Source organism: Pseudoliparis swirei, chromosome 11 (genome assembly GCF_029220125.1).
Source record: "Pseudoliparis swirei isolate HS2019 ecotype Mariana Trench chromosome 11, NWPU_hadal_v1, whole genome shotgun sequence".
Taxonomy (NCBI): Eukaryota; Metazoa; Chordata; class Actinopteri; order Perciformes; family Liparidae; genus Pseudoliparis; species Pseudoliparis swirei.
Window position 1 is genome coordinate 22845341 of NC_079398.1, and position 23708 is coordinate 22869048.

The following is a 23708-nucleotide window of genomic DNA, read 5'->3' on the forward strand; positions in this document are numbered from 1 at the left end:
ACATGTGCTGAAGCGCTGGGTTGGAGTCGAGTCACTAACTTGGTTTTGTTTGGAACAGGGTAAAAAAATAATTGAATTACTCATCCTTCATCAATTAGATCAGACCAGTATGCTGACTGGTGAAGGTTTCTTCCCTTTTTTCCCCCTGAAGGGTTATTTGGGAGTTTCTCCTGATCCGATGTGAGGTTTTGGGGCAGGGATGTCTATGTGTACAGATTGTAAAGCACTCCGAGACAAATTAGTAATTTGTGAAATTGGGCTATACAAATAAACTGAATTGAATTGTTGAAAATATTGAAGTTGAAAGCAATATGATTTTAAACACACACAGCAAACCGAACCCGTTTCTACTGCATGTACACACCTACATGTACACACTGCACTGAGCCCCAGGCCAAGGGAGCTTGGGAATTTTTTTAATTCTAGATTGCTAACAGCCGTCACACGTTACAACGGATGTTTTTGTTTGGTGTCATTCTGATCCATACCATTTCACTTGGTTTCTGGTTTTTAGTCCATTTGGAAACCCAATCAGTCAGGAATTTTGTCTACTTCAGTGAGAAATGTTGTGGTTTCATCAAACAACAACCAGCCGCCGGGTTGAGGCCTAATCTACTGGGGAAAGAAATGTCACCTGTGCTCCACGCAGGAGGCCAGGGGGTCCACGCAGGCGGTGACGGCGCCGATGGTGAAACACGCTCGGACAACTGGGTCAGGGTGGAAGAGCACCGCCTGGACCACATCCAGAACATCTGTGTATCTGTCCAAGTACAAATATTTACAAATGAACCGTCATCACACACTGACGATGAACACCAAATCATTTCAGTTAATCTTCTTTTACAATTTCTTCAAGAGCCGTCTGATATTGTTACGTTTGAATACCCCAAAATACTCAGAGTACACAAAGGGGTCGCAGCTTTTCCTGCCCAGAAGGTGAAGCTCAGAAAGAACTACAAGAAAGCTCTGGAGCAGACAGACGAGCTCTAAGATCCGTTTCACGCTCCACGACATTGTTAGTAAACGTCAGATAACAGCATTTTAAAATGGTCGTGTTTTTGGCATATGAATGGTTCCTCTCACCCCGGTGAGACCACCAACAGACGGGGTTTGCCTCCAGGGCCTCTCTGGCTCTCCAGGAAGCTGGACAAATACTGCTGAAGGTGAGAGGCTGAGAAGCCCTCACAGCTGTCAGGACCAGGCTGGTACACCACCCACCTGCAGGACGGATGAAAGGAAAAACTTATTGTAATGTGTATGTTGCTAATTGCTACAACATATATATACAGGGTTCTTACACATTTTGACCAATGGATTTCCATGACTTTTAACCAAATTTCCATGACCAAACTGAAATCTCGGTATAAACATGAACATTTTAGAAAATGTTGCGTATTGAGAGCGTACGCCGGCTTATATTTTGAGCGTCTTTCTTTAAAAAGCATATTAATTATTTCAAACTCGGCATAAATGAACATAACACATTTCTATGACTTTTCCAAAACTTTTATGATTTAAGTTTTTTCCATGACTTTTCCAGGCCTGGAAATGACCATTTTAAAATTCCATGACTTTTCCAGGTTTTCCATGACCGTAAGAACCCTGTATATAAGAGTAGAAATAATAGCACGGTCACAGAAACTAAATGCAAACTGAAGGAACCTTGTCGGATGGAATCGCTCTCACCTTCCATGTTCCTTGTTTAATTGGACCAGGAAATTGCAGAGTCTTTCCTTATGGCTTCCCGGTAATCCAGTGATGATGGTGATGACAACCTTCGCACACATGAAAAGAACCACATGAGATTAGAACTGGCTCAGACACATTAAGGGTGACAGGAAAATGCGTTCCTTAAAAGGAACCGCGGTTGTTTTTTCAAATGAGGAAGATCCGCCGCACCTCGGTCAACGTGCTCACCTCGTCTCCCTGACCGTTGACGGGATTCCTCAGCTCTGCAGAGGGGAAGAGCACCCCCAGGTGGTCATACAGAATGGGCTCCTGACCAATACTACTCAGGGCAAAGTGCTGAAGAAACCTGGCATGGACCAGAATGCAAGGATCAGTAAACCGACATGGGGTCAGAACTGACCGGCATGAGCGGATGCAGGGTTCGTACACATGTTGACCAATTGAATTCCAGGACTTTTCCTGGACTTTAAACTACATTTCCATGACCAAACTGAAATCTCGGTGTGTCCATGAAAACTTTTTGAAAATGTAGAATTCAAACAATGAGAATTACAAAGCATACAATATACCTTAAATGAAACAAATGAATGAGAGACAATAGTTTGATTAAAAGAATAAACATTACTATACATGTTTATTCTTAGAAACACTTATATAAATGTTAATTCTTTTAATCAAACTATTATCCTTTATGTGCAAATCTGTTTGGACTTGGCCTATGCCAGCTTATAATTTGAGAGTCTTCCTTTCAAAAACATATGAATTATTTTAAACTCGACATGAATGAACATGTGATTATAACAAATTTCCATGACTTTTCCAAAACTTTTGTGATTTAAGTATTTTCCATGACTTTTCCAGGCCTGGAAATGACCATTTTTAGTTTCCAAGACTTTTCCAGGTTTTCCATGACCGTACGAACCCTGAGATGCAACAAGCGTTTTGGGAACTGAACATGGTAGAAAAGGGACTAAAGGGCGTACGACAGATTTACAGCTAAGACTTTCCTTCCAACGTGTCCTATTGGTTACAGTTCCTGCAGTACATTTACATAAACGCTCAACACTGGAACAGAGTGCTTAGAAATGAGATTTAGACTTAAACATTTGGCAAAAGAGAGCGTCACATTTTTAGAAGCACGGTGTGCGTTTATGTTAATTTTGAATGCAAATGCTTAACCCTTGTGTTGCCTTAGGGTCATTTTGACCCGAATCAATATTACACCCTCCCCCCGCCTTTGGGTCATTTTGACCCGATTCAATGTTTCACCCTCCTGTTACCTTTATATTTACTAACATATTTTACCCTTTGGGTTCAATTTGACGCCAGCAATTAAAACCTCCAGAAAATTATTAGAATTAATATTGTTTTCCAAGTTTAAGTGTGAGGCACTTTATGTTTGTTTGTTGACTACCGAAAGAACACCGACATTAAACATTGAATGGGGTCAAATTAATCCTAAAGCGGGGGGAGGGTGTAATATTGATTTGGGTCAAAATGACCCTAAGGCAACACAAGGGTTAAAACAGTTGGATGTCCGATTATACGAGGGGACAGATTTGGGAAGACCGAGAAGCCGTGGTATCCCTGCATGTTATTGTCTTTGTTGCAGCTACGATAGCAAGGAAGGATACACCGTTTATTCTCACACAGATACGGAAGAGTCATGATCTTATATACTTTCTCTCGGCAGAAAAGACCTTCCGAGTGTGGATGATCACCACGGATGAAAACACTGTATCCAGAAACACAGGCGTGACATGCTATTTTGGGAAGACGTACCGGGGGTTGAGCGTTACCCGGTATCGGGTTTCATGACTTGTTTGTTGGAACTGTGAAGCACTGAGTGACTTGAGTGTGTACTCACATGTCCTGCTCTGGCAGCTGGGAGTATGAAGTCTTCAGGCTGCCCCTGCGTTTGGCCACTGGCGGCTCCTGACTGTCATGGAGCTTCTGCAGTCTGCTGTGCCTGAGAGAAGATGAAAAAGTCATCACAACATCCACCGGATAGAGCATCAAAAGACGGATTCGCCATTTTACAGAATCACTAAGTGTGTTAACAATGGGACGTTAAAAATCTTGTGACAGGAAGAGAAATAGGTTCAGTGAAACACACTCAAATATATATTTTAAATGTCTGCATTTGTCAGACCTTATTGGAGAAAATAAGATCATAAACTTTTTCTAAAATTGTGATATTTAAAAAAGGACAATCTGCTAACTTTCCAACTCCAAGGAAGGTGTGATGGAATCTAGCATACAGACAAGTAATTGTTGAAAAGGGGACACGTTCTCTTACATGGTTTTCTGGTTCCAGGTCAGGTGCATTTGGTCCACCATTTGCAGATTAAGTCCAGATTCAGATTTTTGCCACACTGACAAAACCTGAAACCAAGAGATTAAGGTTCAGATAACTGCAGCTGTATCTGGATGTGCATAAAATGATGAAGATGGCTTGTTTCACAAAAAAGAGATCATCCTTGAACCAAAAATAAAACAGAAAAATCATATCCTATATTTCATCCACAACTCAAGATCCATTAAAAAACATGACAATATATAGTATATATACCTGAAAGACCATTTGATCAAATGGAATAAACACCAGTTGATGTTATTACCATGTCATTTTGAACACTTAAGAGTCTAGCGTGTGTGATTCGGTGGCATCTAGGGGTGAGGCTGCATATTGCAACCAACTGAAATTCTCCTGTGAAGTGTGCAGGAGAACGACGGTGGCCGACAACAGGAAAACGCAAAAGGCCCTCCTCTATACAGCCAGTGGTTGGTTTGTCTCTTCTGGGCTACTGCAGACACGTGGCAGCTGGCTGCTTTCGCACAATATTACACAGGCATGATGGGTGTTAATTGAATAATTGAGACGGATTTTGCTCCCAACTATTGTTTATGCATTTCAGGTGTGTGTGTCATGTGACCAGGTCTATATAAGCTGATGCACCTGCAGAAAATAAAGCGCTTGAGTATCATTCTTACAAACTTGCATCCAGTGTATTTGTCCCCCTAAGTTTATATATGTTGAGTCGGTACACGCAGTCAAGCTCTGCTTAACAGGTTATGGGCCCAGACGCGTTTGACGTTGAGAGATATCCGGCGTGAGTCGCCACAGAGACATTTGTTTGTATGCACGTTTGAATGCGAGTCTCAGGGATTGGAGTGCCAGCACCATGAGCGAACGTATGAGTTCACGTCGAAAAGAACTATGAACTGTGGGAGACTAAGTTTTTAGGCCATCTGCGGTTGCAGAAATGGAAGGACACAATTTTAAGACTGAATCAAGTGTATGTTGAATCTAAAACTCTGTCAGAGGTCAGCGGCTTAACCCTCCTGTTACCTTAGGGTCAATTTGACCCCATTCAATGTTTAACCCTCCTGTTACCTTTATATTTACTAACATATTTTACCCTCGGGGTCAATTTGACCCCAGCAATTAAAACCTCCAGAAAATTATTAGAATTAATATTGTTTCCCAAGTTTAAGTGTGAGGTACTTTATGTTTGTTTGTTGATACCTAAATAGCCCTTTAGATATATAAAAAAGTTGATATTTCTTATATGTTTGACACAGTGAAAAACAGCCTGGGGTCAAATTGACCCGAAAGAACACCGACATTAAACATTGAATGGGGTCAAATTGACCCTAAAGTAACAGGAGGGTTAAGGCTTTACCTTGGAATAGAAGGCCCTGTAGCTCTTAGACCTGGGCAGAAGAGCAAACACCAGACAGTGGTCAGCGCTGTGGAGAGGGAACGGAAGGTTGGGGAGCAGGCTGCTGTCATACTCCACGAGGAGAGATGCCACAGCGCTGGAGTCCTGGTTTTAAGACAACACAGAAATCAGACACAGGTTGGAACCAGAAATTCAACTGCGAATGGATTTATGTCATTGTGTTTTATCCCAGTAAAGAACTGTCTTTTAAATCATAAATGTACAACAAAACAGAACTTGTGCAGAAAAATATATATGTGATCATACATGTGTCATCATAACATGTGAATATTACCGGATCATAGAACTTGATGGTCCTGATGTGATCCTTGGACAGTGTAATGCTCCCATATTGAGAATGGATAAACAGGAGTCCCTCAGACAGGAAAATCATTTTCCCTATAATCAACATTTTAAGAAATATATAAAGTTAGGCAGAATCATGACTCTTTGTCACATAACAAGGTAAGGATAAATACAAAATATATATCTTGGACATGTACTGTCACCAGGGTTCTTACACATTTTGACCAATGGATTTCCATGAGTTTTCCATGACTTTAAACCAAATGTCCATGACCAAACTGAAATCTCGGTATAAACATGAAAACTGTAGAAAATGTCGCGTATTGAGAGCGTACGCCGGCTTATATTTTGAGCGTCTTTCTTTAAAAAATATATTAATTATTTCAAACTCGGCGTAAATGAACATGTGATTTTAACACATTTCCATGACTTTTCCAAAACTTTGATGATTTAAGTTTTTTCCATGACTTCTCCAGGCCTGGAAATGACCATTTTAAAATTCCATGACTTTTCCAGGTTTTCCATGACCGTACGAACCCTGTGTCACATATAAACACAAATAAACAACTCTGACTAAAGCTATGATTAAAAGTCTATTTAGTTGATTCACAGAATTTCATTTTTGTTTGAAATGCGACGGGTTGACTTTGACAATTAATTCCAGGCTAAGTCAATAATCTATGAATCAAAAGGTTATACGGCAGCATTGTGGCCGTATATAAATATAGACTACATGTCAGAAATATCAATATTACTGGAGAGTGTCACCTTCTTCAGGTGTGGAGAGCTGGCTGCTGGAGAACACGTATGCAGCATCTGGGGCAGTCAGAGCAGTTCCCAGACAAGTGCCTTCCTCTTTCTGTTGACAGTGATGAGGTCACATGATCACACGTACATCAACTGGTAGCCATACACTGCAGTGGACACATGAAGCTTCTGCACTTACCGTGGCAAGATGTTGGGCTTGCTGAGATTGCTTGAAATCCGATTCCATCTGAAAACAATGTGACCATAAGACTTAATAAAATGGTGTATTCTTAAACTAACAGTGAGACAACTGATTTTCTGGAGAGAAGAAGACTGAAATGTGCGATTTTGTAAAACTTACACTGTAAAATTAGACTTCGTAACTATGTCTATATTTAAACATTGTCTCTATCACATTGATGGGCCCACACATACCAGCCAGCAGGCGTATCGAGGCACAGTTGTAGTCAGGATGGTGTAGCAGCTGTCTGAGGACACAGTGCCGTCTGCAGGAGAGGAAACAGACGTGTTTGAAATGAAGCACAAACAACAAAGTCAAAGAATAACAAACAAGGAAGATTAATCACAAATATGATTCTCAGAGCAAGAAAAAGAAGAAAAAAATGCTTTTTTATACTTGTGCTCTGTTGTTTCAAAATAACTTCTGTCCTTTTCTTTTTACAGTGACCTAATTTGTCACTGTATTTATTACAGTGTGTTACTCAAATGTTTTCAGGAATCACTCAGCAATCCATTCTAATTAGACTAAATTCAATCAGTCTTGTACCTTTCTGTTGAATGTTGATGCTGGACTCCAAGAATGATTCAGAGAAGACCACCGAGCCCAGGTCGCCCCCGTCCCACTGCAGGTCTGGAATGTCATGGACCTTCATGGAGGCCTTGAAAAAAAAAGGAAAATTAGTTAGATGAATAGAAGTACATGCTTTTAAAAAGGGAAATTGTACACCGCAGTAACACATGCATTTGCTTCTCTAACTTACTGTTTTTACTACGTAACGGCTGTCTTTATCAGTCAGAGGAATGATCCTGAGAACAAAAAATAAAACAGGTTCTGAAGTTCCAAAAAGGACAAATAAATGTTTCCAGGAGTTGAGTTAGAAAAAGCAAAAGCTTGCTAATGAAGGATGAGGTAACACCCACCTTCCTTGCATATTCACTGCTTGTATGAGGAATTCACATTTGGACCTGAACAAAGAAAGGACAGTTAAACCAATTCAAACAAGTAAATTACATTTCCACATGGCAAAAGGTCTCACACAAAGGGTGACAGTGGAAAAATCTAAATCAATCTGTACCTTAGAGAACTCCGGTACTGACTTAAATTCATTGAGTCCAAAGCCACTAGAAAGGTGTTCTCTGCTACATCCTTGGCCTGGGATAATAAATAATGAGAAACTGTACGTGTTATTCTGAAGGACGCATGTTAAAATAAGGGCTTTTGTCTTTCTTACCTTGGTAGCGCTGGAGGTAAAGGAGTAGCATTTGATTCCTGACAGGACGGCTTGAACAGCAGCTGAATAGATCTGAGACAAAAGTCTGAAACAAGCAGAACTCTTTCATTGTGACGTTCTGTCGAATTGAACAATGGTCAACCGATAGCTTACAGGGAAGAGAATATTGACTGTGAGATGCAAAACTAAATCACTTACAAGACTTCTGTTCTATTTTTCTCTGTGTTTTGATTTCCTGTGGATGAAATAAATAAATGATTCACTAACTAATAAAAATACAAATCATATTACAGTTAACCCCAGGCAAGCGGAGCATGTTCTGGACCCTACATGTGACTCAACACACAGCAACATTTCACACAAGCACTTCTGAGGGTTAGTAGTTGCGTCTTGAGTCCCTGTGTACAGAAACGATGCTCTGAAATGTGATGCAAAGGACAATAATGTACAAAAAAACAAAACAAAATGTAACTTTTACAAATGTGCAGGTAATTAATATGAAATAGGCAAAGTCACACAATAAAACCTCACCAAGGTATGGAGAGTGGGTGGTCCCAAAGAAATAGGTCCGAGAGCAGGCTAGGGGTCTCTTGGGAGCCACACACTGCAGAATCTAATGGACAAAAAAAGTGTTTATTTAGATTGATGAGACACTCATGGCGTGTTCCCAATTCACAAATGACAGACAGAAATGCTGCACATATACCTAAATCTTACATTTACATTGACATGGGGTCAGTGATCACATGTTTCCTGACAAGAGATTTTCAAGATAATTTGTGAGCAGAGTTGTGCCAGAATCTCTTCACCAGGTGGTGCTGCAGGCGACTTATTTTATTGAGCAACGTGATTTAGAAAACGCTGAAGTTTCAACACAAGATATTCAGAGCATTAATGTAGCAGCAAACCACTATTTCAAATGTAAAATGTTTAGTGGAGTAAGTAATGAGTTTCCAGAGTGACAGGTCTTCTACTCTTATAACCACTTTGGCAGATGTCCCGTTTCAGGCTTCTCACCATGTGTCTGGCTGCAGACGCCTCAGCTCCCGTGTTGCGGACCTGATGACTCTCTGAGGCAAAGTTGAACGAATAACTCTCCAAATCCTCCGAGGACGAATGCTTTCCAAACAACATGAAGGGCTGCTGACTTTTACTAAAAAAGAGAAACATGGGATAAAGCGAGTCAATTTTTTTGTTTGTTCTAGAAATCACAAGACTAATGAAGTAATGATTAGAATTTCAGAGTATGCCATTGTTGAATAAAAAGCTTACCTTTTATCTGTGATGTTACTTGACATCAGTCCATGAGAGTAATAAGTACGGAATGCCTGTGGATTGATGAGAACACACTTAAGTACACTTAGCTGACTACTTCACATAGACATTGCAAAAGATATATATATTTTCAAACAGCATTATTCAGATATTGACTTGATATCCAGTCCCATAAATGTTAATACACGTACCTCTCCTGCCTGAGCCTCAGATAGCTCCAAGATGGATAGATGGCTCTCCAGGTCCATGCTGGAGAAAAAGCCACTCCACTGCTTCTCAAAGTTCACCAAGTCCTAAGAATACAGCAAACCACACCAGGGTTAGAGTGCATACAGTATCACACTCAATGGTCATGTTCACAACTTCACATACTAAATATGACAACAACAAAATGTAATGTCACTCATGACATAAAACTTAATTACCTAAATCAATTGGAAATACTTCAACTGACGGCCTGATTATTTAGCTACTCAAACTTTTTTGATAATGTAACTCTTAACTTTCATAATTAACTTTTGTATTAATAACCGCTGTTAAAAAACAAAAGTCTGATCCTTCCAAATAGACATGAATTTGCAACAAAACATTATGGCAAAGAGAAAAAGAAGCTTGCTATTACCTCTGTGAGGAGATTATCCAGAGACACTGGATCGAGTCTGTTGTAAACCTGCCATAGATTCTCACTCATGTCCATGAGCTGGAAAGGCAGGAATATGATGTAGTACAATGTTGTGCTACAAACATTTTTAACACAAAATATCTTTCAATGTTGCATCACTGTTGAAGGTACCTTGTATTTCATGGTGAAAAAGCTCCCTCTCCCAATGCCTTCCAGGGCAAATGCTTGAATCAGGGGCCACTTTTCCACCATAAACATGTCAAACCTCTGGAAGTGTCCTAGACAGAAAAGAAGAGCAAACATTGAGCTGTGTTGTTGCTAAAACAAGATTACGAATATTAATACATGTCGCTATCTCCTGCACACGTGTAGTGAATGAATGTGGAGATTAAAACATGACGATATGTACCCTGGGAGCTGTGAGGTACTCCAATACGATAGCAGTCCTGCACCATTGTGACAAAACTGGAAATTTTGAATTCTTCTGCTGCTTCTTCATCTTCATACTTTGTGTGGAGGGAGGACAAATACAAACATGATTAACAATCAAAAACACTGCTGCAAAGGGTCCTATTTACAATGGCAATCATTACCTGAAGGGACTGAGACACCTGTGCACACATTACAGGTACATTTGTAAAAACTAGAACACACTGTGTCATTAATGAAAGTGAATACGCTGCTTTCACTGTGCAGCCTGTGTAGACAAGATGGATCATTTAAGTTGACGGAAGTGTAATCTACGAGGCGGATAAGCCTGAAGCGCTAACCTCCGCCTCCGTCATGCAGTAGAGATGCAGGTTCCTCCAGTGGGACACGTAGGGCAACAGGTAACTGTAGTTCATTGGGTTGCAGTACAGATGAACACAATCCGCCTTGATCAGCAGGATTACATCTGGAAGGCAGAAAAGCAAGAGGTCAGAATGGATACTGTGGCATCACGAGGGGACAGGTGGTGGCGGGACGCTGTATTCCCACTCAGTTACAGCGGCCGCAGTACAAAATGTCCGCTCTCGCTAAAACTACATCTCCCAGATTGCCTCAACACTCACGCAGCTGCAGGTGCTTAGGGCATCTAATCGAGGCAGGGCTGAGAAGCTTGATAAGAGGCAGAGGGGAGAGCACAAAGGACCAGGACCAGGACCAGGACCAGGACCAGGACCAGGACCAGGACCAGGACCAGGACCAGGACCAGGACCAGGACCAGGACCAGGACCAGGACCAGGACCAGGACCACTTTGTAACACGAACTTTGCTAAGATAAGTTTCTGATTTAAGGAACTTTTTTTTTTTTTGCCCCCGGGATGCTTTTTGTTGAGAAATTGACTTTTTAAAATTTGTTTGAATGAATAAACATTCCCCTTTATTTTTAAACCTTTCACTTTTGCCTGTTTTTACGCCTCCCTTGCACTGCCCCACCCTAGCCGGCACTAGGGGCAGCCCGTGACCTGAAAATACAAACTAAAAAGAGCACTGAAATACGATTACGAACTTAGTGGTGTGAAGAACTCACCATCCAGCATTTCATCAGGAAACTCCTCAAAGTCATGTTCAAGAATCAGCGCATTTCTTCCATAGAGTCCATAGAACAGGTATTTCGCTAGCTCGGTGCACCCCTCGTTATATCGGCTGTCAATTCCTGAAATACACACACACCAAAAACACATTTATATCCTTTCATTGGCTGTTTTGGATTGACCATATTCATTGTTTTATTCACCATCTGTTCAGAACAATGTTTTTCCTTTAGCAGTTGGCAGTGCAGTTAACGAGTCAAGATCAAGATAAAGTGTGAAACTTGACATACCGAGAGAGCACAGGATCCCATCGGGAGTGGCAATGCCTCCCTCACAGAGCAGAGACTGAACCTGACGGATGCGACCGCAACTGGAAAATGTCAACAACAAAAGATGTATTATATTTAGTCATGGATTTGTTAGTTATTAACATTGAACCTTGGAAACAGAAGTTTGACAGAAACACACCGTCCAACTTACTTGCTTTTTATTTTTGTCAAACTTAGTTTTATTTGTCAAACATTTAAAAAAACACGTGTTAAAAGTACATTTAGAGTATTATGAGTTTCCCCACGGGAGATTAATAAAATGTTCTCGATAATCTAATCCATGACATAGTTCTTTTTATAAAATATAATGTATACAATCTTACAAAAATGACTTTCAGCAGTTAGGCAAATAATTAATTGGTTTGTTTTGAGAAATGCAAATATTAATGTTTCTTCCCACATATAACACGCAGTTCGTTATGAATTTCCATGACATGTTAGCTTTAGGTTTTGGCAATATAAAATATAAATACTTCATAGGTTAACTGACGTGGGGGGGATTTCTAGGAACGGGTGTTATGGCCTTGCTAGCTAAACATATATATTTCGCGTTGATAACCAGCCAAAGAGCAGTTACTCACAGCGTGGCCTCCGTTACTAACGGTAGCCGTTACCGTTAACCGGTGACGTTACGAGACGTTAAAACGACGAATAACGGACATCGTCTCGCGCTAATGTTAGCCAGGTTAGCTTGACAGCTTCACCGAGGCGTTTCTAACTCGATAATGACGTTACCTGACAGCGGGGCTAATTCCCGATAGTTTCCCGTTAACTCTTCTTATCCCAGCCATGGTGACATTCGTCCCCGGTTCACACAATTTGTGTTTTTAAATCGAACGACGTTATGTGTTTTCCTGGCCGACGAACTACATCTTCTTCATCACCCTGGAGAATGTCTACACAAGATAGCATAGCAACGGAGCATACCACTTGATGTTTAGGGGCGTCTAGAATATTATTACCACAGTAGGGGTGGGGAAGTGAGAACATATACCACACGTTATTATAATTTCCACAATATTTACTTTGCAAGGCACCATATTTTCTTTTGGCAAAATTAAGCCAGTAAAAAAAGAGCACTATATCCGATTGAAGCAGACGGCCCCCCCTTATTTTACGGTGTAGTTCTGTCTTGTTGTGGGCCGTTTGACAGCAGCAGGCACCAGCGCACAGCTGCACCGGGAGGTGGCGCACTCCCTCAGTCATCTCTGTTGTTGTGGATGGAGGGGAACCCCTTCTTATACCGGAGCTACATCCACGCTAGTCTGCATGCGCTCCAAGTGATCATGTCATGGTTTTGCTGTTTTGTCATTACAATAATATGATTAAGAAATAATGTTATAAGTTAATGCAACCAGAAAAATATGATTTTTTTCTTTTCTTTATGAAATTATGTCCAGTTTTAAACATAATTCCCGGTCTATGGTCAGGGTTCCTACGGTCATGGAAAACCTGGAAAAGTCATGGCATTTTAAAATGGTCATTTCCAGGCCTGGAAAAGTCATGGGAAAAAATGAAATCATAAAAGTTTTGGAAAAGTCATGGAAATGTTGTTATAATCACATGTTCATTTACCCCGAGTTTGAAATAATTAATATGCTTTTTAAAGAAAGACGCTCAAAATATAAGCCGGCGTACGCTCTCAATACGCAACATGTTCTACATTTTTAATGTTTAAACCGAGATTTCAGTTTGGTCATGGACATTAGTTTTAAAGTCATGGAAAAGTCATGGAAATCCATTGGTCAAAGGACCCTGATGGTGTTAATCAGCATGTTCATAATGATGTTTATTTCATTATTATCACACATGTCAGAGCACGAACATACTACTTCTGTTTAATCTGCAGTGAGGCTGATTCAGCAATAATGAAGACAAGAAACAATCACAGGATGCCTGTTAGACCGGCTTTATTGTGCAGGACAGGCACACAATATCATCAGGTAGGAAAAGGAAACTGAATCAGGCCAACTGATAAGGAGTTTGCAGATCATGTTCAATTTAAAATTTCAATTCAAGTGTTCACCTCAAATATGACCTTTGAAATACTGGCATGCTTAAAATGGACTTATATTTGGCGCCTTTCTAGTGCCACATGCCAACATTTACCCCATTCATACATTGATGGCAGAAGCTACCATACAAGGTTTCACTATATGTGTGGCACTCTGAGATTCTTTGAAGGAAGAGTGCGATAAAAATGAAATGCATTATTATTATTATTAAGGTGCCATGCTGCTCAAGTATCCGATCAAATGCCTATTACGCGCACACTGTCACACTGATGGGGATCAGTATCTTGCCCACGGTGACTTCGACATGAGGCCTGGAGGAGCCACATTTAGCTCAGTGGAGGAGAGTGGTCGTCCTGCAACCGCAAGGTAGTCGGTTCGATCCCCGCTATCCCTATTAGTTGCATGTTGAAGTGTCCTTGAACAAGTCACTGAACCCGCTGATGCTCCCCAGGCACTTCACAGCAGCCCACTGCTCCTTAATAACTCAAGATGGGTTAACTGCAGAGAATACATTTCATATGTGTATATAACTACACGTAATATGACGATAAAAGTCTTTCTTTCTTTCTTTCATATTAAGGGGACAGAAATCTGTCACATTATGAGGATTCACCGACTGAATGCAAGAGTGGTCCCTAAAAGGTGAACCACAAAATGTAAATATGCTTTTTGGTAAAGGGAGAGTATCAACCTTGGGTTTAGCCTAACAAGTGTTTGCGTGTGTGCGTGTTAGACAATGAAAAAAGAGAGTTTTACAGTTTGGCATGAATGCTTTCTAAAGATTATTGATTTAACGTGTGCAAAATGATGAAGCATGTGGAACACAAGTAGCTTTTCCACTCCCGGTTGTACCGTGGAATGCATTTCCTTGACAACAAAACTTCAAGTCACACATGAAAAGTTGTAACCAGGAAGCATTTTATTTTTTTTCGCCCTCATAATGCTCATCTCAGTGCCCGAGAATCCAGTTTCAGGTGTTCACTTGAGCTGACAAGCAGCTTAAAGAAGACCTGTAAGAGCGCCTGCAAAAGACATGTCTCACAGTAAGTAGTTCTATCCTACATTTTCAATATTAATTCAATTTGCAATACAAGGGAAATGTTGGAATATAACAGATCCTTTTGAGTCATCGTCATTTTATTGCAAAAAGTGTTTGCAATACATGGTAATCCCATATTTAAAAAAAAATTGACAAGTCATTACTGTGTTTGGCAGATGGAGAAACTAACATGAGGCAGATGATCATGCTCATCAATGGAGCCCTTCCTCCTTCCTCTTCCTTCTCCTCCTCCTCCTTTTTATTTTTTTTATGGTTTATTTAATAAGGGACAGTGCACATTGATAAAAACATTGCAGTAAATGTGCCAGTTAGCCAAGAGGCTATTTTTCATCTTCTTCTTCTTCTTCCTCCTACTACTCCTCCTTCTTCTTCCCTCCTGGAGGCCTCCTCCACACACACGTCACTTTAACATGCACTTTAACTGGAGGCCTCCTCCACACACATGCCACTTTAACATGCACTTTAACTTAAACACACGTCACATGTAACACACACCTCAACACATTACCATTATTTGTTGTCCGAGCATTTTATCTTTATCTTTATCTTATCTTATCTTATACTTAAGTTCACTGTTGCTGTCGTGTTGATTGTTGTTTGTCTTGTCTAAATGTTGCACCTTCCGCCAAATAAAATTCCTCGTTTGTGTAAACATTCCTGGCAATAAAACTGTTTCTGATTTCTGATGATGGTGGTCATGTCCTCCGTGGAGCAATGGTCGTCTCTGAAGTCTCTGCAGCAGCAAGGATCGGGGGAGAAGCTCAGATTGACCTTTCGCTCTCTGGGGCCAAATCAAGTCTGTGACTTGACAGCGGAGGGCCGCTTAGTCAGCTTGCTTCACGCAGGTTTGAAAGATGACATGACGGAGGAGCTCATCAGTCGGGCAATAGGTAAATGCTTTAAGTCGTGTGCGGATGGAGTCGGTACATTTCTGCTGCTGATCCAAGGCGGCCATTACACGAAGAGGGAGAGAAGAATGGCAGAGAGTCTGCAGGCTCACTTTGGAGCCGAGGCTTTAAAGTACCTGATGGTCATCTCTCTGGACGATGGAGAGGTTGCTGACACACTGGACGATGCCCTCCTGGAGTTGCTGGACACGTGCGATGGGAGGTACTGCCGAATCACATCGTCCGCAGCGAGAGACGGGCTGGGCGCCCTCCTGAAGATGCTCGAGCGCGTGCTGGCTGTGAACGGCGTGACCGGCGACACGGAGGCCGTGCCGAGCGAGGTTACGGGAAGGAGCAGCGACGACGCGGCCGTGCAGATGCTGAGACGAAAGGTGCGAGAGGTCGGTGAGCAGGAGCGGGCGTTCAAGCAACTGGTCCGACAGCAAGAGGAGAGACGAGCCAACGAGACGGAGGAGCTGAAGGCGAGGCATGCTGAGGAGAGATGGGAGGAGGCGGCGGGAACAAAGCAATACGAGTCAAAGAGGGAGAGGAGGAGGCCGTGATGAGCCACGGGGCCTGCTGCAGCTCCAGACGGGGGCCACTGATGGTCAGATATATTGTCTTTCTGGTCACATGACATCTATTACACCTGTCCATCCTGGAGAGGGATCCTCCTCTGTTCTCTCCTCAAGGGTTTTTCCCTTTTCCCCCTGTGAAGGGTTGTTTGGGAGTTGTTCCTGATCCGATGTGAGGTCAAAGGTCAAAGGTCAGGGATGTCAATGTGTTCAGATTCTAAAGCACTCCGAGACAAATTTGTAATTTGTGAAATTGGGCTATACAAATAAACTGAATTGAATTGGTACAGGACAATTTCTCTCAACATGAAAGGATTAATTTGTTCTCAAATTGTTTTTAATAGCATGCAAATAATCTAAAAAATAGCAGTTCTGGCACACACGGTCAATAATTAAGAAGTCTGTTTTTTCTTCTATTTTTCGCAATAATCCTAAAGGACCGAATTCTTATAACAGTATTGTTAAAGTTTGAAACAAATGTTTTGCTGAACTGCACTTTGAGACGTTCTGGTGTAGAAACGCCCCCCACTAGGGGGCGATACAGGCACACATTGATTTAAATGTGCCATTCATCGCTCATCATTTAACATCATATTTAGTTTTACACATGCAATACAAATTGTTTGACCCCAAATGACACTTTTAAAGGTCATGAATACAAAACACGTCAGGCACTCATATCTGCCACATTGCTGTCCATATTTAATGTTCTTATCATTCTGAAAATGCTCTCTAACTCATTTATCTTTTTTCGTCTTTGACTTTAAGACGATGAGACGAAGAAGCTGTCGGTCATCCTGTTGGGTCTGTCTGGCAGCGGGAAGTCCTCTGCTCTAAACCTCATCCTGGAGAGGGCAGGTAACCGATACTCAACCAATGAGTCCAGTCGGGAACCTCCTCAGCCCACTTAGTTTTGTGAGAGCGCTTCACCCGGGGCGAGTGCGAGACGCTGGGGCACCTGCAGAGGATCTTCGGGCGCGACTTTGCAGAGCACGCCGTCGTCCTCCCGGTTCGCTTCGACTGCGACCAGCGCAGGCCTCCGGGGATCAGCGACTACGTGGCCGGCGCCCACGCGACCCTCCGCGATCTCATCCGCAAGTGTGGCAGCCGGTTCCACGAGCTGAACGTGAGCGAGGCCCAGGATGCTCTGAGCTACCCGCAGGTGGAAGACCTGCTCTCGGGGATCGACAGGCTGGTCGCGTCCCACGGAGGACGCTCCTACTCGAGGAGGTTTTCTGTGCAGGAGATGCAGGAGAGGAAGAAGAGGATCGGGGAGAGAGAGGAGGGTGCTTTGGAAGGGAACTACTTATTAAGAGATGCCTGATTTCCGGACCCGTAGCCAGGGAGTGGGTGAGCACAATGACTGCAACCCCTGTACGTATGGATTCAATTCAGTTTATTTTGTATAGCCCATTTTCACAAATTACAAATTTGGCTCAGGGTGCTTTACAATCTGTACATATAGACTTCTCTGACCTTTGACCTCACATCGGATCAGGAACAACTCCCAAACAACCCTTCAGGGGGGAAAACGGGAAGAACCCTTGAGGAGAGAACAGAGGAGGATCCCTCTCCAGGATGGACAGAACAATAGATGTCATGTGACCAGAAGGAATCATTGCAGAGTTACAACACATTTAATAAATGTGCGATTGTATCATTTGTTTATTTTTTTTAAAAGACGGTATCAGATACACGTTTATTCAACTACATGGAATCAGTCCTGCAGGGATTCTGCACTGGAATGAAATACATTGAAGATTCATAGCTTTCGTAGATGATGTCATCGTGGTTTGTTTGCTGGAAATTGCCTCCATATGAGTGAATTTCACAAAATCACAAAAGACAATTATCTTCCTATATATTTTGGATGATGTCAGCGTATTAATAAATTCATCAGAAGCAAATGACACACACTTTGTATTTTATTTACAGCGGGCATCAGTTATAATTTGCTTTTTGTATGAAACCGATTGGAGGCGGTTTGGGGCTTTTCCAAAGCACACAGAGGCACAGAAGCATCAGGGATCCTTCATGTCCATGTTTCTCTAAAGGGAGGGGGAGGGGAGGAGAAGAAGAAGAGCAGCTGCAGATTCGGTTTACTTTTGCACTTCCCCATTGGGACAAGGACTTAGCCGACAAGCTCATGAGATCTGCACTGCGTGCCGATATCTTGGTTGCATCACAGTTGCATTCCTTAACACCGTCCTGCAGATGGAAAACAAACGGACTCAAAAGTGTCCGTCTGAATGTTGTTTCAGTTATTGCGCAACTTTTCCTTGTGTAAATACTAAAATGTTTATCCCTGCACATCTCTTGGGTTACTTGTTGTGCCTTTGTTATGCAATCACTCAGAATAGATTTAATAACACTATTATGAACACTGCAGTCAAAAAAACATTTGTGAATAAAAACATATTCACGCAAATCTAAAATGGAGTTTTTCCCTTTTAGCGCCCCCTTCAGTTTTGGAGGTATTTAACGTTTACTTCAGTGTGGTAAATACCCAGTTACGATAGATGCAGCCTCGCATACACTTGTATTGATGACCAGACAGTCAGAAACCAAGAAATGATGTCAACCGATAAGGTAAGAATATTCAAAGATTTTACATCAATATGACTGCATAGTTTTATTCATTGTGATATCGGAGATGAATGCCAACATTTAGTTTAGATGAAATACCGATCACGTTTTCAGCCTATGTACGTTGTTTTCTAAATGTGGAGTACGTGTGATCGAATACAATATTGTTTACAAAACCAACAAGCTACATATTCATAATTTACATTGGAACGTGTAATTCATGACGAGAGACTTCGCTTTTCTTCGCCCTTATACTGTAGCTTCGAGCGTGGACTGGCACTATATGACATTGCGTAATCACTGCCAGAAAGCAGGTCGAAGTACATCCGCCCCGGATCGGGCGGCTCCAGAATCCTACATAGCGGAGTTATTTCCCCACAGACCCCCGATGGCGGAGGCGCAAATCGCCATATTAAAAGTCATTGTAGCGGCACAATTTTTTTAAAGCTGTTATTTTATGGTACAATTGTTTCATAATGTTACTTTAAACTCTTCATCACAACTGTATGTTAATTGCAATGAAACATGGTTGGTGGTTATCTTACAACTCAAGACATCTGAATGTGATACAACTATTGTAATGATTCCCTTATAAAGTGATGGCTAATCTGTTTGTACAGGTGGTGTATGTTCCCCGTACTGGGCGAACACACACCACCTGTACATCGCTGTGGCGATGTAAACACGGCCACCTCCTTTTAGGCGCTCTGCATGTCTTGTGTTGCATCGGGCTGCGGGGCCATGATGCCGTCGATCCACTCGGTGTAGTGGGAGATGATGGTGTAAATGCCGGGCTTTTTCACTTGGCCACACTTCTTTCCTCCATTGGACGTGATGCCCACCGCGATGCCATTGTAGAGCAGAGGACCCCCGGAGTCACCCTGAGGGAGAGAAAGAGGGACTAGTGGCACTCCGTATAGTTCTGGGTCTTCTGTACCACAATTTTGAGTTCAGTCTTAGAAACTATTAATTGACACGCGAGTGAGACAAGTAGTTCTTCCATAAACAATGTTTACTAGAAAACGTAGAGTTACATATTCACACGGTCAAAAAACTATGTCGCTTCCAACATCTGAGCTCAAATCTGGACTGACAGTCCGACACGCAGGTGTTCTACTGACGTGACGTCATCTGATTGGAAGCTTACATTCTGACAAGTTATTCAGCTTTTAAATACAATACTAAATTATACACTACCGTTCAAAAGTTTGGGGTCACTTAGAAATGTCTTTATTTTTCAAAGAAAAGCACTGTTTTTTCAATAAAGATAACATTAATCAAAAATACACTCTATACATTGTTAATGTGGTAAATGACTATTCTAGGTGAAACGTCTGGTTTCTAATGAAATATCTCCAGAGGTGTATAGAGGCCCATTTCCATCATCACTCCAGTGTTCTAATGGGACATTGTGTTTGATCATCGCCTTAGAAGACTAATGTCTGATTAGAAAACCCTTGTGCAATTATGTTAGCACAGCTGAAAACAGTTATGCTGGTGATATAAGCTATACAACTGGCCTTCCTTTGAGCTTGAAGTTTGAAGAACAAAATTAATACTTCAAATATTAATCATTATTTCTAACCTTGTCAATGTCTTGACTATATTTTCTATTCAATTTTCAATTCATTTGATAAATAAAAGTGAGTTTTCATGGAAGACACAAAATTGTCTGGATGACCCCAAACTTTTGAACGGTAGTGGATGTTAACCTAAACATTCTTTCAAATTATAATGAAAAAGATTAATCTTCAGTTACCTTTTTAAATCTTTTTAAACTAAATAAATGAAATCATGCATTTGGCTCTTACAGGGACTTTAATGGGAAATCACCATATTTCATATCCGTATCCAAAGAAATCCTCATTCTTTGAAATACATACAAATGCACCTGTTCTCATGATCATCATAACTTGTTTGACCCATGTAGATTTGGTAGAAGACATGGAAGCACGACTCACATCACAGCTGTCTTCTGTCTTGTGCGGTCGCCCACAGGGATGTGGGCATACTCGATGTGCACATATCATGTTGCTGGTGAACTTTGAGCCGAAGTAGTCGCCGCGTCCGCACCGAGCCGAGCTGGCCACCTCGATCGCCACCTCCTTGAGCTTGTCTGGTCGGGAGCCCAGGTTATCGAGGGACCCCCACCCGGCCGTCTCCACCTCTGCATGCGTGCCTGGGTTCATGCCACCCGCTCGCAGAAAGTCCACGGCTTTAACGGCTTCAGAGGCGTTGAATGGGCGATCCAACTGCACACAAAAAAAACATAGAAAACCGTTCCAAATTTGTTTTGTTTAAGTTTTTTATTTCTAGATCTATAATTCAAAGATCTAGAGCAGGGGTACCCACATTTTTCCTGTGAGGGCCACATTTTTCTTCCCTTATCTGATGGGGGCCGGGGTCAGATTGTAACGGAAAAAGTGTGACGATCGCAGGGTGCCTCAATGTAAACATTTATTGTTTTCTAGAAAGCCACATAACCAAATATTAATAACCCTTTCTGGGATCATACCTAAACATTTCGCCATTATTCCGTTCTATTTGACAGGGGCTAGTCTAGGATTTGCGTGGCCAGACTAAACATTATTTATTTTAATAAAAAAAAAAAATCGGAATGCGTCTCTGGTATTGTTCAGGGGGCCGGGCCAAATGTGGAGGCGGGCCTTAGTTTGGGGACCACTGATCTAGAGAGTTCTGTTGTCGGCTTTATCAACCAAAACACAAACATGTTACAATTTACCTTTCCATACCACTGACACACTTTACATATATACTATACCTTAATTAAAGTGATGTCATTATCATAATTTGACATGCTGAAGTCAGGGTGATTGTAAAGTTCCAGGATATCAATTGTCTGCTTTGTCTCTTCAGCTTCACTCAGAGAATGGACACCCAGCACCACCTTCCTTCCATTCGCCCTGTGGAAAGAGCTCAATGATATTATGGCATTAAAACAATGACAATACAGATAAATGGCCTGACTATTTCTTTACTCTATGGAAAATGACAGGTTCTTGTGACGGGGTGAGGCTCAGGCGCAGACTGGACGCAATATGATAAACAAAAAAAATCACTCTTTAATGAGGCAAAACAGTTTACAAAAAACAAGGTCCAAAAGGGGCAAGCAGAGTCAACAGGCAGAACCAGGAACACGGACAGGACGACGGGAAAAGGACACGGAACTAGAGACGACAATCCGACAGGAGACAAGGGAAAGACTAACACAATATATAGGGGGGAACACAGGTGTACGACATCAGACACTAACGAGACAAGAGGGGCTGAGGGCAGGTGCAGCGAATTAAACAATTAAGACGGAGGAGACACGGAGGAGACACGGAGGAGACACGGAGGAGACACGGAGGAGACACGGAGGAGACACGGAGGAGACACAGAACAGGGTGTTACAGGAAAATGATTTCTCCCTGCTTGATTTATAGTTTTGTTACTATGGTATTGTTTTTGTTTCTTTATCTGTCTATGTGTTTGTTTGACTTTACTTCTCTTTATACATAGAATCTGAAAAATTTAAATATGTGTATGTGAGATTCTGAACACTAATAAAATATAAATAAAAAAACAATGACAATAAATGGATATCATTTGAAAGATGATGCTAAGAATACATGTTTTGCTCCATAACACGAGCTACCAATATTAACAAAAAGAACACAACGCTGTTAACTTTAGTTAAATGAACACAAATATATATATTTATATATGTATATATATATTGTCACAAAAAAATCACAAGCAAAAAATATGTGCTCAGCTCTCACACAGAGAATATCTGCATGAGTAAAAACTTCAAAACTTCAAAACAGATGTATGATGTCGTTGTTGCTCATCTTGGCCCCCACATGGTTGACAGAAGGGGGGTGGGGGCTCACCCTGCTGGCAGACAGTGGACTGCAGTCATCACCCACTGATCTGCGATCACAAACCCTCCACACTCGTGTTTCAGGTTCTCTCCCTCCGGCACCTGGATGGAGGCCATGTAGGGCCGGGAGTGAGGCGCCGCCTCTCTCCCGCCAACGATGCCCTCACCTGGAACCATCAGGACACACAAGCAGAAGGAAAATGTCCAACAGGAACTATTTGAACCTTTCAGCTAGTTTCATGTGACTTGCACACAATAAGAAGATGAATAGTCACACCGCCCTACAGTAGAAGAGTTTATTAGGGCTTATTGTCACATACTTTTATAATGATGGGACATTTGAGCATTTTAATGTCAAGTAAACTTTGTAATCCAAAACGTATAAGCTAAAAAGCTAAAGAATTGAATAAGGTGACACTTTTAGAATAGTGGCTGACGAGAAAAATAGATTAAGAACACAATGCTACAGTGAAAAAAACGAACAGACACATGAATTAAAGTAAAATCAGTTAGTAAAGAAATAAAAAACTCACTGTATGAGATGAGGGCGAAAAGGAAAACCGCAGCAGCCCCAACAACGTCCCTCTCTGACACCATGATGTCAGCTCCACTAACGCTAAAACCAGTAACTGGGGAGTTTTAAAGGCTTCCACGGGAAAGACGGGAAACATCAATCAAGTAGATATGGTGCAAGACACAAGTGGGGGTCTGACGGAGCCTCCTGTTCCCCGTTTCCCGGAATGAGAAACAGGATTGCAAACAACTTGTCTTCTTTTGTGATTGTCTGACAAGCGGAAAGAGAGCATCCAAATACACATTTTTCTGTTTGGTTTAACCCTTTGTCTATTTGCATTACTTCTTAAATCCATCTTTAGTATTCGATGAGGCCTCATTTGCACATTTAAAGATAAAAAAGAAGATGTTTCAATTCTTTTTTACCATATTCACTTGTAGTGTCTTCAAAATCTAATATTTTTTACAATATATACAATACTGTAAAGAGCTTTCTCTCATATT

The 23708-nt window shown here is 41.6% G+C and overlaps 2 protein-coding genes across 4 annotated transcripts in view; both read right to left on the reverse strand.

The window, feature by feature from the left end:
* The window catches only part of dnaaf9 (dynein axonemal assembly factor 9), a 39444-nt gene extending 26769 nt beyond the window's left edge, over positions 1-12675 (reverse strand). For all 3 annotated transcript variants that reach the window (XM_056425990.1, XM_056425989.1, XM_056425988.1), the window contains exons 1-28: positions 12418-12675; positions 11644-11723; positions 11350-11475; positions 10607-10731; positions 10246-10342; positions 10008-10114; positions 9837-9914; positions 9406-9507; positions 9212-9267; positions 8957-9092; positions 8471-8552; positions 8138-8174; positions 7940-8024; positions 7784-7860; positions 7629-7673; positions 7469-7514; positions 7255-7366; positions 6903-6973; positions 6667-6714; positions 6489-6579; positions 5710-5813; positions 5376-5519; positions 3989-4074; positions 3557-3658; positions 1918-2035; positions 1687-1775; positions 1084-1218; positions 635-760 (exon numbers count right to left, since the gene is read on the reverse strand). In XM_056425990.1, coding sequence (XP_056281965.1) covers positions 635-760; positions 1084-1218; positions 1687-1775; positions 1918-2035; positions 3557-3658; positions 3989-4074; positions 5376-5519; positions 5710-5813; positions 6489-6579; positions 6667-6714; positions 6903-6973; positions 7255-7366; positions 7469-7514; positions 7629-7673; positions 7784-7860; positions 7940-8024; positions 8138-8174; positions 8471-8552; positions 8957-9092; positions 9212-9267; positions 9406-9507; positions 9837-9914; positions 10008-10114; positions 10246-10342; positions 10607-10731; positions 11350-11475; positions 11644-11723; positions 12418-12473 — 2561 coding nt within the window. In that variant the 5' untranslated portion in view covers positions 12474-12675. The remainder of the gene's footprint in view (positions 1-634; positions 761-1083; positions 1219-1686; positions 1776-1917; positions 2036-3556; positions 3659-3988; positions 4075-5375; positions 5520-5709; positions 5814-6488; positions 6580-6666; positions 6715-6902; positions 6974-7254; positions 7367-7468; positions 7515-7628; positions 7674-7783; positions 7861-7939; positions 8025-8137; positions 8175-8470; positions 8553-8956; positions 9093-9211; positions 9268-9405; positions 9508-9836; positions 9915-10007; positions 10115-10245; positions 10343-10606; positions 10732-11349; positions 11476-11643; positions 11724-12417) is intronic.
* A 5191-nt stretch (positions 12676-17866) lies between these two features.
* Positions 17867-23316, reverse strand: cfd (complement factor D (adipsin)). The gene is made up of 5 exons (XM_056425999.1): positions 23225-23316; positions 22702-22858; positions 21588-21729; positions 20767-21057; positions 17867-19686 (listed from the first exon to the last, which is right to left on the reverse strand). Exons 1-5 carry the CDS (start codon positions 23286-23288, stop codon positions 19504-19506), a joined length of 837 nt encoding a protein of 278 aa, XP_056281974.1. The 5' UTR covers positions 23289-23316; the 3' UTR covers positions 17867-19503.
* Between the last annotated feature and the right edge of the window lie 392 nt (positions 23317-23708).

Coding starts and splice junctions, on each gene's coding strand:
- cfd (XM_056425999.1), bottom strand. CDS start 23,288: ATGGTGTCAGAGAGGGACGTTGTTGGGGCTGCTGCGGTTTTCCTTTTC. Junction 22,859..23,224: donor TTTCGCCCTCATCTCATACA/GTGAGTTTTTTA, acceptor TGATGGTTCCAG/GTGAGGGCATCGTTGGCGGG. Junction 21,058..21,587: donor ATGACATCACTTTAATTAAG/GTATAGTATATA, acceptor TTTTGTGTGCAG/TTGGATCGCCCATTCAACGC.